The sequence below is a fragment of the Lipotes vexillifer genome, unplaced genomic scaffold (genome assembly GCF_000442215.2).
Source record: "Lipotes vexillifer unplaced genomic scaffold, Lipotes_vexillifer_v1.1 scaffold445, whole genome shotgun sequence".
Classification (NCBI taxonomy): Eukaryota; Metazoa; Chordata; class Mammalia; order Artiodactyla; family Lipotidae; genus Lipotes; species Lipotes vexillifer.
The window spans coordinates 1719117-1735559 of NW_006774995.1; the positions used below are offsets into that span (position 1 = coordinate 1719117).

Sequence of the window (16443 nt, forward strand, 5' to 3'; positions counted from 1 at the left end):
TGTATCAGATCTGGCCTGTTTATTTTTGGCCACCCCACTATCACACTGGAATAATTGCTGTAAACTTTATGTTTTAATATCTGGTGGGGTTAATCCCATCTCTCTCTCTCTCTCTCTTTTTTTTCCCTCCAAAGTTGTTTGGGCCTGTCTTGCTCATTTGGTATTTTTCATCAGCTAGTCAAGTTTTTTTTTTTTTTTTTTTTTTTTTTTTTTTTCTCTAGAACAATGTTCATTAGAAATACTTATAGCTTATATCATTGTGTCAACCTGGATAATCACCTGGGTAGCTTTTAAAGAAACGTTGATGCCCAGGTTTAATCCCAGAATATTTACATCAGAATCTCTGGAGGAAGAGACCCAAACCTCAGCATGTTTTGAAGCTCTCCAGTCAACTTTAATGTGCAGTAAAGGTTCAGAACCATTGCTTTAATAAAAGAACGCTACTAAAGTTTTACCATTGGGTCTGATGTTTGTGGTCTGTTTCTGATAAAACTGGTTTATCAAGTTAAGGATGTTCCTTTTTTTTTCTTTTTCCTTTTTTTTTTTTTGCGGTACGCGGGCCTCTCACTGTCGTGGCCTCTCCCGCTGCGGAGCACGGGCTCCGGACGCGCAGGCTCAGCGGCCACGGCTCACGGGCCCAGCCGCTCCGCGGCACGCGGGATCCTCCCGGACCGGGGCACGAACCCGCGTCCCCCGCATCGGCAGGCGGGCTCTCAACCACTGCGCCACCAGGGAAGCCCAGCTAGTCAAGTTTTATGAAAAATCTTTTTGGGATTTGATGGGGAATGCATTGTCTTTATGTTTAATTGCGGAGAATTAACATATTTTGAGTCCTTTATTAAATTGTCTTAGGCACTTTAATAAAGATCTTTATATTTTTCATTTGGTTCATTTTTAGGTATTTGAAAAGTTTTTCTCACTATTAAGAATGAAAACAATTATTCCTGCTTGTCTTAATTACATAGCCAGGACCTCTAGAACAATGTTCATTAGAAATACTTATAGCTTATATCATTGTGTCAACCTGGATAATCACCTGGGTAGCTTTTAAAGAAACGTTGATGCCCAGGTTTAATCCCAGAATATTTACATCAGAATCTCTGGAGGAAGAGACCCAAACCTCAGCATGTTTTGAAGCTCTCCAGTCAACTTTAATGTGCAGTAAAGGTTCAGAACCATTGCTTTAATAAAAGAACGCTACTAAAGTTTTACCATTGGGTCTGATGTTTGTGGTCTGTTTCTGATAAAACTGGTTTATCAAGTTAAGGATGTTCCTTTTTTTTTCTTTTTCCTTTTTTTTTTTTTGCGGTACGCGGGCCTCTCACTGTTGTGGCCTCTCCCGTTGTGGAGCGCAGGTCTCTGGACGTGCACGGTCAGCGGCCATGGCTCACGGGCCCAGCCGCTCCGCGGCATGTGGGATCTTCCCGGACCTGACCACGAACCCATGTCCCCTGCATCGGCAGGCGGACTCTCAACCACTGCGCCACCAGGGAAGCCCTATTTCTTTTTTTTCTGCATCTATTGAAGTAATCATTTTTTTTCCTGCTTTAGTTAATTTAAAATTAGTAATTACATTGATAGATTTTCTCATGAGGAACCGTCCTTAAATTTGGGGATTAAAATTTAGGTCTGCGATCCATTTTGTGTCGATTTTGTGTATGGTGTGACGTCTGGGTCCAATGTCATTTTCTTGTATATAAATGTCTGCTTTTCTCAATAGAATTTACTAAAAAGATTGTTTTTCTTTGTTGAATTGTCTTGGCACCCTTGTCAACAATCAATTGAGAGTTTACTTCTGGACTCTCAATTCTATTTCATGGATCTATATGTCTGTCCTTAGGGCTAGAACCACACAATCTTGATTAAGGTAGCTTTTGGGTACATTTTGAAATTGGAACATGTGAATTGTCCAACTTTATTCTTTTTTAAGGTTGTTTTGGCTACTCTGGGTCTCTTCTTGCATTTCCATATAAATTTTAGGATCAGTTTGTCAATTTCTGCACAAAAAAAGGCAGCTGGGGTTTTGATAGGAATTGTACTGAATCTGTAGGTCAATTTGGGAATTATTGTCATCTTAACAATGTGAAGTCTCCTGATCCATGAACATGGGATGCCTTTCCATTTATTTGTAGCTTCTTTAGTTTCTTGCAACAGTGTTTTGTAGTTGTTAGGGTACAAGTCTCACACTTCTTTTGTTAACTTTACTTGTAGGGCTTCTTTTTTTTTGCCTGCCATTATCAGTGGGATTGTTTTCTTTGGATTGCAAAATGGGATAAGGGATACAGCTCATTTTTGTATATTGATATTGTGTCCTGCCATATTGCTGAAATAGCTCATTATTCTAACAGGTTTTTGGTGGATCCTTTAGAATTTTCTAAATACAAGCATACCTTATTTTATTGAGCTTTGCAGATTTTGCAGTTTTTACAAATTGAAGGTTTGTGGCAACCTTGCATCAAACCTATCAGCACTATTTTTCCAACACCCTTTGCTTACTTCATGTCTCTGTGTCTCATTTTGGTAATTCTTGCAATATATCAAACTTTTTCATTATTATTATGTTTGTTATGATCATCTGTGATCAGTGATCTTTGTTGTTACTACTGTGACTTGCTGAATGCCAATCTGAATGCCTTTTTTTTTAACTTGTCTAAATGCCCTGGCCAGATCCTACAGTGTTAAATAGAAGTAGTGAGAATGGACATTCTTTTCTTTTTCCTGATTTTAGGGTGAAAGCATTCAATCTTTCTTTATTAAAGATGATTTTAGCTGTGTTAGCTATGGGTTTTTCAGAAATGCCCTTTAGATTGAGGAAGTTTTCTTTTTATTCCTAGTTTACTGGGCGTTTTCATCATGAAAGGGTATTGGATTTTATTAGTGATTTTTTTCTTTATTTTTGAAGATGATCAGTTGGGTTTTACCCTTTATTCTATTAATACGGTATATTACATTGCTTGATTTTCAGATATTAAAGCACCTTTGCATTCTTAGGATAAATCCCATTTGTCTGTGGTTTATAATCCTTTTGACATATTGCTAGATTTGATTTGCTAGCATTTTGTTGAGGACTTTCGTGTTTATATTCTTAAGGGATATTTGTCTGTAGTTTTATTTTGATATTTTTGGCTGGTGTTGGTATCAGGGTAATACTGGCCTTATATAATGAGTTGGGAAATGTTCCTTTCTCTTCTGTTATTTGGAGGACATAGGTGGGGGAGAGTTTGTGAAGTACCGGTACTTTTTAAATGTTTGGCAGAATTCACTTGTGAATCCTGGGCTTTTTCTTTGTTGGCAGTTCTAAAATTATTAATTCAGTTTTTTTTGCTTGTTATAGGTCTATTATGATTTCTGTTTCCTATTGAGTCAGTTTCAGCAGTTTGTGTGTTTCTAGGAATTTGTCCATTTCATCTAAATAACTTATTATTGTTTATAGATTGTATTTAAAAGTGTACCTTTTTTTTCTCATGAGATCAGCAGTGATTTTAGCAATTTATGCCTTCTCTCTTTTTTTTTTCTTGGTCAGTCTAGTTATTTTTCCCTTTGGTTTTGTTGGTTTTTCTCCATTGATTTTCTTGTCTTCATTTCATTTTATTTCTGCTGTAATATTTATTACACATTTTCTTCTCCTTGCTTTTGGGTTTAATTTTTTTCTTCTTTTTCTAATTTTTTTAAGGTGGAAGATTATATTATTGATTTGATTTTTTTTTTTTTTTTAGCACAGGCATAATAACTAAACTTTTTTTCTAAGTATTGCTATAATGTAAGTTTGGGTATGTCATGTTTTCATTTTTGTTCGTCTCAAAGTATTTTTAAATTTCCCTTCTGATTTCTTCTTTGATCCATTAGTTATTCAGGGGTGTGTTTTTTGATTTTTTTCATGTTTGTGAATTTCCCTAATTTTCTTCTGCTGTTGATTTCTGATTTAATTTCATTGTGATCAGATGACATACTTTTTATCATTTCAAATTTTTAAAGTTCTATTGAGTCTTGTTTTATGACCTAGCACTTGGTCTCTCCTGGAGACTCTTCCTTGTGCATGTGAGAAGAGTATGTATTCTGCTGTTGTTAGGTGGGGTGTTCTGTAGCTGTCTGTTAAGTCTGATTTATTCATAGTTGCTCAATCTTCCGTTTCCTTGTTGATCTTCTGCCTAGTTATCTACCCATTATTGAAAGTAGAGTATTGAAGTCTTCAACTATTATTGTTTATTTTCCCAGTTAATTTTTTTAGTTTTTGCTTAATGTATTTTGGAGGTATGTTGTTCAGTTCATATATTTCTATAACCGTGGGGTATCTTCCTGAGGGGTTGAACTTGTTATAAAAGTTGTTCTTTTTCTCTCACAATAAATTCTAGCTTATTGTATTATGATAGCCATTATGGCACGCGCATGCCATAATGCATGGTATTGGTATACTTTTCTTTCTGTCCTTTTTTTTTTTTTTTGTGGTACGAGGGCCTCTCACTGTTGAGGCCTCTCCTGTTGTGGAGCACAGGCTCTGGACGTGCAGGCTCAGCGGCCATGGCTCACGGGCCCAGCCGCTCTGTGGCATGTGGGATCTTCCCGGACCGGAGCACAAACCCGCGTCCCCTGCATCGGCAGGCGGACTCTCAACCACTGCGCCACCAGGGAAGCCCCTTTCTGTCCTTTTACTTGCAACTTATTTGTGTCTTTGAATCTACAATTTGCTGACAGAATACAGCTGGATCATTTTTTTTTTCAATCCATTCTGACAACCTCTGCCTTTTGATTGGGGTTTTTTAAAAATTTACATTTCATGTAATTACTACTAAGGTAGGATTTATATCTGCCATTTTAATATTTGTTGTCTGTATCTTTTGTCCTTTTTGTTACTCTGTTCCTTGATTCTTGTCTTTTAAATTAAATAGATATTTTTTAGTGTACCTTTTTAATTCTCCTGTTTCTTTTACTGTATATTTTTTAGTTATTAACTGTTGCCCTGGGGATTGCAAGTATCATCTTAACTTAAAACAGATTAATAGTAACTTAATAATTCAGATTAATAGTAATTTAATAATACACAAAAACTTTGATATACCTTGATTCCCACCTCTCTTCTTTGTACTATTATTGTCAGATGAATTACATGTTTTATATTTTAAGCCCATCGATAAAGTTTTATAATTATTGCTTTATGCAGTTGTCTTTTATTGGGTTGGCCAAAAAGTCCATTTGGGTTTTTCTGTAAGATGTTACAGACAAACCTGAACAAACTTTTTGGCCAAACCAATAAAATGTATAGGAGAAGAAACAAGTTACAAATAAAAAAATATGTTTATCCTCTCTTTCATAATTACCTTTACTGGTGTTCTTTATTTTTTTGAGTGGATTTGAGCTACTGTTTAAGTGTCATTTCATTTCATTTGTAGGGAATACTTCAGTTTATGTGGAAATGTCTAATTTTTCCTTTATATTTAAAGGAGACTTTAGTTGAATTTAGAATTCTTGGTTGAGTCTTTTTTTATTTTAGTTTTGTCATCCTATTGTCTTTTGGCCTCCATGATTTTGTGGTGAAGTCAGCATTTCATCTTGTTCAAGTTCCCTTGTATGTCATAAGTCATTTTTATCTTGCTATTCAATTTTCAAGATTTCTTTTTGATGTTCATCCATTTGACTTCAATGTCTTTAGATATGGCTCTATTTGAGTTTATTCTACTTGGAGTTTCCTGAGCTTCTTGAATGTGTAGATAATATTTTTCATCAAATTCGGGGAGTTTCCAGCCATTATTTCCTCAGATACTTTTTCTATCTCTTTTTCTTTCTCTTCTCTCTTTGGGATTCTCCTTATACTTAATTGGTACACTTGATGTTTTCACAGGTCTCTAAGGTTCATTTTTCTTGATTTTCTTTTCTTTCCCTGCTTTTCAGAGTGGATAATCTCTATTGATCCATCTTCAAGTTTGCTGTTGTTGCAGCCCAGATCTGTGGTTGAGCCCTTCTAAAGTGGATATTTTATTTTAGTTATTATTATTTTTTAACTCCAGGGTTTCTGTTTGGTTTTCTTTTCTTTTCTTTTTTTTAAAATTTATTTTATTTATTTACTTTTGGCCGTGTTGGGTCTTCGTTGCTGCACATGGGCTTTCTCTAGTTGTGGCGAGTGGGGGCTACTCTTCGTTGCGGTGCGTGGGCTTCTCATGGTGGTGGCTTCTCTTGTTGCAAAGTACGGGCTCTAGGCATGCAGGCTTCAATAGTTGTGGCACGTGGGCTTAGTTGCTCCGTGGCATGTGGGATCTTCCTGGACCAGGGCTCGAACCTGTGTCCCCTGCATCAGCTGGTGGATTCTTAACCACTGCACCACCAGGGAAGTCCTCTGTTTGGTTTTCTAATAGATAGATAATTTCTGTTTCTTTGTTAATTTTCTCTACTTGATGAGTCATCATTATTATACTTTCATCCTTTAGACATGGTTTCCTTTAGTTCTTTGACCATATTTATAAGAGCTGATCTAAAGTTTTTGTTTATTAAGTTCAAAATCTGAGTCCCCTTCAGGAATATTTTCTCTTGGCTGGTTTTTCTCCTGTATATGTGGCATACTTTCTTCTTTTTTTCCATGTCTTATAATTTTTTTGTTGAAAACTGGACCTTTTATATTAAAATGACACTGATATCAGATTACTTCACCCTCTCAGAGTTTGTTGTTGCTGATACTATTGTAATTTTTTTTTTCTGCTGTATGACATACTTGGATTAATTCATTTCCTGCAGTGTATGGCTATTGAATGCTCAAAGCTGAACTCTGAGTCTGATAGTTATCACATTGAGAATAGAGATTTTTTTCAGGGAACTGCAAGTTTGGACAAAATATTGACTGTGCTCTGGACATGGTGCTTTTAACAGTGCTTCAGAAGAAATCAGATCTCTCCATTGTCTGCACAGCTGCTGGCTTTTGGCTATTCTCAGCTGAGCTGAGGCAGGAAGTGGAATGGCATAGCCCCAAGTTAAAACATCAAGACGCTGCTATCTTACGGAGGTTTGGTAGTTTCTTGGGTAGATGATTTTCAGTTCCTTTTGTGGTTTTGGTTAATTGTCAGAGTTCTGAAATTTTTTAGTTGTGTTCCACATTTTTTTGTTGTTTTAGGAGAGCTTGTTTGCCCACATCCTCTGTCCACCATTCTGGAAGTTGATTTCCCCATTATTCATGATTTTTCATGTAATACAATGCTGAATTTGATTTTCTGGTATTTAGGATTTTTGTAAATATAAGTGATATTTTTGAATTAGGTAACATCCAGTCTTTTTCTATGCTTTGGAATAGTTTGTAGAAGATGTTTCTATGATGGTTTAGTAGTTTTTAGGTCTGCTATGGAGAAATGATTCCCCACTATTTTGTGCTTTTTTTCCCCTAAGGATTCTACCTGCTTTAATTTTACTGATCCTTTTACCAAATGCAGCTGCTTCCCTGCCTCTGTCTTAATGTGACCATATGCATGCATTGTTTTATCTTTGTTAGTATGTATAATAGTACTTGGCAAAGTCTTGGCCAAGATTTTTGTCTGTGTTGTTCACTGCTTTATCCCTAGTGCCTAGAATGATGCTGTAACATAATGTGTCCCAAATAAGTACTTCTTGAATGAATGAACAACATTGTCTAATCTCTTTAAATGTTCCTGTGTACTTCTCACTTATTTTCATCTCCAGTAAAGTCTACTGGAGATGAAAATCTACTTCCTTCCATGCTTTTATTTCCTTCCTGTACTTTATACTAGAAACTCAGTATTGTTTTAATGAATCTGTAGCACTTTCTACAAGTAAATCGAATCTGGTTTTAGAGCTAATTCTTTTCACTAATGTCAGTATTATTGTAACCATTAAATAATATATTTTTACATAACTTTTGTTCTAACACTCTTTGTTTTTAGGCCATGGACACAGTCATTCCCTCTTTAACGGTGCTCTGGATCAGGCACATGGCCATGGAGATCATTGCCATAGTCATGAATTGAAACATGGTGCTGCACATAGCCATGATCATGCTCATGGACATGGACACTTTCATTCTCATGGTGAGTACAGCCTAAATACTTTCAAGTGGACAGCTTTTTAAATAAACAGAAATTGCGTAGATTAATTTTTGTAGTTGAAATGCAATCAAGTTCCTTTCTAATGAGTCAGACTGAATGGTTTCCTGGACTAGTTTATTTTTAGTATATAATGAAATTAACTTGGCATAGGCAGTGAATGTAGCTTTTTTCAGTGAGTTTATCATAATAAAATGCCACTATTTTAAATGAGTGTCAGTGAATGAGGAACTATTGCATTTTAGCAAATGACTTTTTTGAAGTATACTGAGGCCTTTTGTGCCATATATAGGCTTATAAAAATATGACGGTTTTCAATTTTTCACATTTTTCTTGTAATTTTGATAGCTATCACCTGATATTTACCTCCATGTTTCCTTAGAAATCTTTATATGCTAACTTATATAGTACTGGGTACTAAGTTATAAGGTATTTATCAACTTAATTAACATTGTATTTTAAAATTATATTTAAATAGTTTATTCACGAAATTTTAGAATATAGATTAATAGATAGAAGCTGCTTAGGTGATACCGTTTGATTAATCTTTAAATAAATTATATGCTTAAAAATTGTCTGTACTTGGCACAAAGACCAAATCCTAAAGCTTTCAATTTGAAAATATGAAATGGGCCTTACAGATTGAATACTAAGCCCCTAATTTTTTCAGTCTCTAACATTTGCTATATTTTTGTAACTGTTACACTGATATGCTTTAAAACCTGCTTTTCTAAGTTTTTTGCTCACATGCATCCCAAAATAATTTTGAAAAACTGTATATTGCTCACATTTTTAAGATGATTTCTAAAAAAATTTGTTTGTTTAAATAATTGCAAAGAATGTAATTTCTGATACCTTATAGATTATATTTTAGAATGAAACTTCCATATTACTCTTGAATATAGTCAGTCAGTGGACTCTAAATACCTTAGTGATTTGAGACCCACTGTCACCCATTCAAAAATGCATAAACAGTTATAAATTTTACAGCATCCTCTTTCTCCTCGAATTCTTATTTCTGCTCCACTTCCTTTCCAGAATTTTATAAAATGGAGTATATTTAAGTCCTTAGTCGATCATCTGTTATATTTCTTGGCAATAAAATATGTATATAAATTAAAATATTTTATTTCTTAGGAACACAAGACAACATTTAAACATTTCTTTTGGATGGAGTTATTGTAGCTTTTACTAGTATAAAGTCAATGAAAATAATTCTATTTTGATTTTTGATATGTATATAAACATAAAAAAGCAACATTTTATTTGAAATACATATCTTTTTTTATTTTATATGGCTGTGTTGGGTCTTCATTGCTGCACACGGGCTTTCTCTAGTTGTGGCAAGCAGGGGCTACTCTTCATTGCGGTGCGCGGACTTCTCATTGCAGTGGCTTCTCTTGTTGTGGAGCACGGGCTCTCGGCACATGGGCTTCAGTAGTTGTGGCACGTGGGCTTAGTAGTTGTGGCTTGCAGGCTCTAGAGTGCAGCCTTCGTAGTTGTGGCACACGAGCTTAGTTGTTCCATGGCATATGGGATCTTCCCAGACCAGGAAGATCCCAAGATATTGATAAGATATATTCAATATCTTATCGAACCCATGTCCCCTGTATTGGCAGGCGGATTCTTAACCACTGCACCACCAGGAAAGTCCCTGAAATGCATATCTTAATGATATGACTGGAAGTCTTTTTTTCCTCAATTAGTTTATGGATAAATAACACTTATTAGCATAAAACAGGTTTGCCATCAATTCTGTTCCTATTTTCCATCCTTATAATGTAAGTATCAGTACTAAGAAACTTTAAGGAATTCTGTTATAGCAGTTTCAGTTAATTCTTTGAACACCTTCAGAATTACATTCCAAAAATTACATAACCTATCACCAAATGTTATTTTTATGACTTAAATATAAGACATGACACTATAAAACTCCTAGAAGAGAACACAGGCAAAACATTCTCTGACATAAATCGTACCAATGTTTTCTTAGGTCAGACTCCCAAGGCAATAGAAATAAAGGCAAAAGTAAACAAATGGGACCTAATCAAATTTATAAGCTTTTGCACAGCAAAGGAAACCATAAACAAAATGAAAAAACAACCTACAGACTGGAAGAAAATATTTGCAAACAATGAGACCGACAAGGGTTTAATTTCCAAAATATACAAACAGCTCATACAACTCAATAACAAAAAAACAAACAACCCAATTTAAAAAAAGGGCAGAAAACCTAAACAGACATTTCTCCAAAGACATACAGATAGCCAATAGGCACATGAAGAGATGCTCAACGTCGCTAACTATTGGAGAAATGAAAATCAGAACTGCAATGAGGTATCACCTCACACCACTCAGAATGACCATCATTAAAAAGTCTACAGATAACAAATGCTGGAGAGGGTTTGGAGAAAAGGGAACCCTCCTGCATTGTTGGCAGGAATGTAAATTGGTACAGCCACTGTGGAAAACAGTATGGAGGTTCCTTAAAAAACTAGAAATAGAGTTGCCCGTATGATCAGCAGTCCCACTCCTGGGCATATATCCGGAGAAAACTCTAATTCAAAAAGATACATGCACCCAATGTTCATAGCAGTACTGTTTACAATAGCCAAGACATGGAAGCACCCTAAATGTCCATCAACAGATGAATAGATAAGAAAGATGTAGTATATCTACACAACGGAATACTACTCAACCATAAGAAAGAATGAAATAATGCCATTTGCAGCAATGTGGACGGACCTAGAGATTATCATACTAAGTGAAGTAAGTCAGAAAGAGAAAGACAAATACCATATGATATCACTTATTTGTGGAATCTAAAATATGACACAAATGAACTTATTTACAAAACAGAAATAGACTCACAGACATAGAAAACAGACTTATGGTCCAAAGGGGAAAGGGGGTGGGGGAGGGATAAATTAGGAGTTTGGGATTAGCAGATACAAACTACTATATATAAAATAGGTAAACAATAAAGTCTTGCTGTATAGCACAGGAAACTGTATTCAATATCTTAAAATAAACCATAATGGAAAAGGAAAAAAAAAAGACTGTCTTTATCTCGACCAACTATGTATAGACAGAAATCTCATGCTCTGATTAGGAGCTGCATTTTTAGAAGAGTTACACTTTTGACTATCAGGATTTTCAAGGTAGCTCCATCTTTCTCCCCACGCAGCAGTGCCATATTAAGACAGAGGTCATTGTGTAGCCTTATGCTTTTATACTTCTTCGGGCATTGTTACAGTGTTCCATCAAAGATGTAGTAACAAGGGTGTGTCCACTCTTTGGTGCTGTGGGCCAAGAACCATGTCTGTTAGTCATGATCAGAAAGCTCATCAGTCCACCTGATGATCCCATAACAAACACTGCTGATCTTTTACATTGTTTACCTGTATTTTCTGCTTTGACGTTAATGCTGACTAGTAATCTTCCAAGTACAAAAATTGCAATATTTTTTCATTTCGTCATTATAAAGGCAACATGAAAAAGTATTTTTATCTCTTCTGTATGAAAAGCTTGCCGTATTCATCTAGAAGCTATTGGGAAACTGTTTGCCATAGTCCAGTTTTCCTGGATGCTGTCCTGGCTTCATTTCTTAGTCTTCTTATAATATCAAGCAGTAGTTTTATTTTTTCTGGATTTTCCAATTGTAAAATTGGTACAGCAGGCTCTGTAAGGTATGTTATGAATATTAGAAGACTCAATGTTTTTATTTACTGTTCTTTTTTTACCAGATTGCTTAATATAATAATTTCCTAAATACTCTGTAGTATTTAGCTTGAAATTTCCTATGTCTTATCTTCATTTAATTACCATATTAAATTTTAAAAATAATTTTGTAGGTCTGATGTGGCTATATAGTCATGCATCCTTCACGATACATTTGAATGAAAAGTACTCTGAATTGCAAAAATTGAATCAGGAATGAAGACATGTTTTAAAATAATTTAACTTAACTCTCTACAGATGGCCCCTCCTTAAAAGAAACAACAGGACCCAGTAGACAGATTTTACAAGGTATGACAAGCAATTTGTATATTTCTCAGTTTTATGAAACTGGTTTCGTAGTTTTGAGCTATCTGAAGTTTTCCTTTAAGAAAAATGTATAACACAGTATTTGTGTTCAAAATGTTAGCCTTCCTAGTCGATTTTTTAATATATACTATTAGGTATATTAGCAGATGTTCTTTTAACTGTCACTAGGCTGTTTTCTCAGATTTAATAAGAAGATTAAAATATTCAGAAACTATACTGCTTAAATCTAAATAAATACTCATGCCAGTGACTCTAATAACACCGTAATATTTAGTAATAAATATATTAGTAATAAATAATAGTATGTTTGCCTTTGTAGAATTATTAAATAATTTTTCCAAGAATAACATTCAACATGTATTTATGTTGTGGAAAAATTTAATGCTAAAAATGTAATGCATCCAAACTCAAATAATGTACAGAGCTAAGAGTGAATCCTAATGTAAACTGTGAACTTGGGTCATAGTGATGTGTAAGTTGTAACAAATGTACTACTCTGGTGGGGGAGGTTGACAATGAGGGAGGTTATGCCTAAGTTGGAACAGTGGGCGTAAGAGAAATCTCTATCTTCCACTTAGTTTTGCTGTGAACCTAAAACTGCTCAAAAGTAAAGTCTATTATATTAAAAAAAATAATAATGCAAAGGGAGATCTTTCTCATATCCATAGGCATCAAATGATGACACCTAAAGAGGACTTACATATTATGTAAAACGATATATTACAGAATTTTACAAGCTAGAGAAAATCAGTCTTGTCTATGAACTATGGTAGTTCTTTTTTTGGGATGTGAACCAACCTTTGGCTCTGGATTTCCATATAAATTTCACTGTCACAGTTCCTAATTTGCAGCTCCCCATTTTCCTGCCTTTATTAACTTTTGACTGCAGTCTGACTTTCTCACTAGCTTGTGATCCAACTTCAACTGGACTTATTTTTATTTTCTTCTCTATTCTTTGATATAGTTCTTACTTTTTATTTTTTCACTGTGAATATGTTCCTCCATACTGAAAAGCTTATTTCAGGAGGCTTAAATGTGTCTTGTAGTGACTAGTTTTCCATTTGTGAAATACACAGAATTGTTTTAGGACAGCATTTGCTGAAATAGCTTGTAATCATGCATATGTAATGCATCTGTATCCAATGCTACAAATTTAGCCTTGTTAATAAGAATTTAGTTTTAGTCTTGGAAATCATCACAAGTTGAGGTAAGGGAGGTCAGATTTCCATTCCTAATTATCTTTTATACAAGCTGTTGTGAAAATTAGCTTGTATTTTCAGAGTATCCATTAATTTATGGTGGCTGAAGCAGCCCAGTAGAAAGCTGAAGGTTAGGATAACTTCCAGGTACTAAAACTTTTCCATGTAGATACTCACACATGAAAAACTGACTTTACTGAATTTTTCAGTTATTTGCTGCATTTTCAATATGACCCCTGGCTTTGTAGGTTCTTGGGCAGTTAAAATATCAGTATCCTACCAAGTCTTTTAAGGGTTTTAATTTTTATATAAGTGAAACATGTTAGTTTAGATTTCTCTCTGTAGTGATTTTCTTTTTGAAACAGTTACTGGAAAGTAAGAAGGGCTTAGTTAGTTAATGACATTTGCTAGTAAAGCCAGTTTTCAGGTCAGCAAATAAGATGTAAGCCAGGGACTTGCCAGTCAAAGGAAAATCAAGAACAAAGGATTCTTTTTTCTTTCAGTGTTTAGAGCTGCTTTCAATTCTGGTCCTACCAAAACATTGATTAAAAAATGTATAAAAATTTAAAATCACATATCACTTAAGAGTTTTGAAGGTTAGGGACCCTCAATCCACTTCCAAGTGTATCTTCCTCCAGTTTTAATTTTAAAACTTAAAGTGGTCCCAAAATTTATTAACCTATTTAGTTCTTTGTTATTTGAAACACCATAGAGAAATAGAATATGTTTTTAATAAGTGTGCTTGTAACATATTTTTTGTTACAGATAAAAAGAGCTGTTAACTTTTTGAAGAGTTGTTGTAAAGGTCAATGCTGTGTACAAATGAAAAAGCATATTAGGTACTGAGCAATCAGTTACATTTGGTATTAATACATGATATAAAATTCCACATTAGCAGATTGATTGAAGCATATTTTCATAGAGTGTGTTAAGATTCAATTCAAGTGTATTAAGATTCAATTAACAACTTGTTAATAGTCCATTTTTAAATTATTGGAAAGTGTTTTCAAGTTTAAATAAATCTGTTTTATACCTAAAACATAATTGGGTTACCTTTAATTGCTTATTGAATAATAAAAAAGAAAAATAAGTATTTCTAAAGTAGACACATGGTTTCACACATTAGATATTTCTTTTCAGATAGAGTAGTTGATGCTGTTGAAGAATGTTCTATTTCTAGCAACATGTGGTTGAGGTTTGTTTAAGATACAGTGTTTTGCTATACAGTAAATTTTACCTCTTACAGATCTAAATGTTGAATAATTTGTCTTAGTTAAAATTTTTTTAAATAATGTATACTAAACTTAATTTTTGACATTTTTTACATGGTTTTCCAGTCAAGTATCAATTATTAAATGTTAATATATCTAGGTTCTTGGGCAGAGTATCAGTATCCTACTAATGTAATATTTAATTATTAAAAGTTCAAAATATATTTACGTCCACTTTAAAATATTCAGATCTCTACTTTCTTTCATATCAGGTTTGAGTTTAGTGTGTAACTTTAGGTAACAATACCTTCAGGATAATTACCAGAATTAGCAGTATGGTCCATAGGAAATTCTAGTCTCAAATGGTAATAATTTTAATTACCAGCAGAGGGCTCTGTGTGTACATATATTTGTAGTTATAAACAATGTTTTCTTGACTGATTCTTTCAGCCTAATGCAGTTTTCTTCTAACAAAGTATTAATTAACTTCTGGACTCAACCAGAGACGAATGTGCACAAAAAAATTTTTAAATCAGTTATTTCTCTACTTCTTCATTTATATTATAGCAAAATACTAAGGATCATTAAGAGCAAGCATAACTTAATGAGTCAAATATTTTAACCCCTGCTGTTTTTTAAAAGGAAAGATTATTTCAATTCCCAAAGGTACTATCAGTATTACTTCTTTACTAAACAATGAATCTGCATTCTTACTGATTTTCAAATTGCTATTTAGTTTTTTATATATAAAATCAAGAATATAGTTTTAAGAAATATTTGCATTTTCAGTTGATCAGAAAATGTTATTTTGATGTTCATTATGCTTTATTTCTAGGTGTATTTTTACACATTCTAGCAGATACACTTGGGAGTATCGGTGTAATTGTCTCTGCCATCATGATGCAGAATTTTGGTCTAATGATAGCAGATCCTATTTGTTCAATCCTGATAGCCATGCTCATAGTTGTAAGGTAAGTGTTGGTATGTTACTTTCAGGTATTAAAATGAGAGGTGATAAATATACTACTTAAATTACAGATCTAAATTATTATGTTGGGGGTTTTTTGGTCTTTAACAAATTTCTACATAGATTATTTCTCTTTTCATCTTACTGTTTTTTTCCGTGTTTACCTAGGGTTTGATATTTCTTTTTGGTGTTTAGTAATTGATCTTCTGTAAATCAAATCAGTAGTAATTTTCTTAAATCCAACACTATATCTGTAGAGTAGAACATTGGAAATATAAAATGTATTAATGTTAGAATATTATTCCTTTGACATCTGTCTTTTGCACTATCAAATGCAAAAGAATATTAAAATCTGTTCTAGAACTATTTTTAATTTATAAAGTTATATTATCATTGCAGAAGTCTTATAAAATTGCTTTTACTGAAGTATATTTATGCCCTTCTCCCTATCTAGATTATAAATTCTTGAGGAAGAATCTATCTTTTAGCTCTTTGGCTCTCTGTTGCCTGTCATAGTACCAATGTGTATGTAAAAGTGTGTGTGAGTGTGTATAAATTCTCAATAAATATTTTCTGAATTAGTGTATCGTTACTATCTCTTAAATTTCTGTCAAGTTATTTTATTATTATTTTAATTTTTATCAGAATAATGGAACGTTATGTGCCTTTATTTCACAATCTGAATTATTTATATAGATATGTCTTGATTGGACTGTTTTTGTCTAATTTATCCATATGATTTTACTGTTAGTAAAGCTATCTTTGTAATGATAAAAGAGCTATTAGAGGGCAGACTGTGATGATTTTTATAGCTTGCAGTTGAATAGAGTAGACTTTAAAAATTACAATGAAATTATAATCTTATAAGTTAGTCATAAACGTAGGTTTTTAAGTTTTTGCTTAAAAAATAGGATACAGGACTTCCCTGGTGGCGCAGTGGTTGAGAGTCCGCCTGCCGATGCAGGGGACACGGGTTCGTGCCC

The 16443-nt window shown here is 33.8% G+C and overlaps 1 protein-coding gene across 1 annotated transcript in view; it reads left to right on the forward strand.

Annotated features, from left to right (window-relative positions):
- The window catches only part of SLC30A7 (solute carrier family 30 member 7), a 79268-nt gene that overhangs the window by 20517 nt on the left and 42308 nt on the right, over positions 1–16443 (forward strand). Inside the window, exons 6-8 of the mRNA XM_007449619.1 lie at positions 7878–8021; positions 12015–12065; positions 15329–15464. Coding sequence (XP_007449681.1) covers positions 7878–8021; positions 12015–12065; positions 15329–15464 — 331 coding nt within the window. The remainder of the gene's footprint in view (positions 1–7877; positions 8022–12014; positions 12066–15328; positions 15465–16443) is intronic.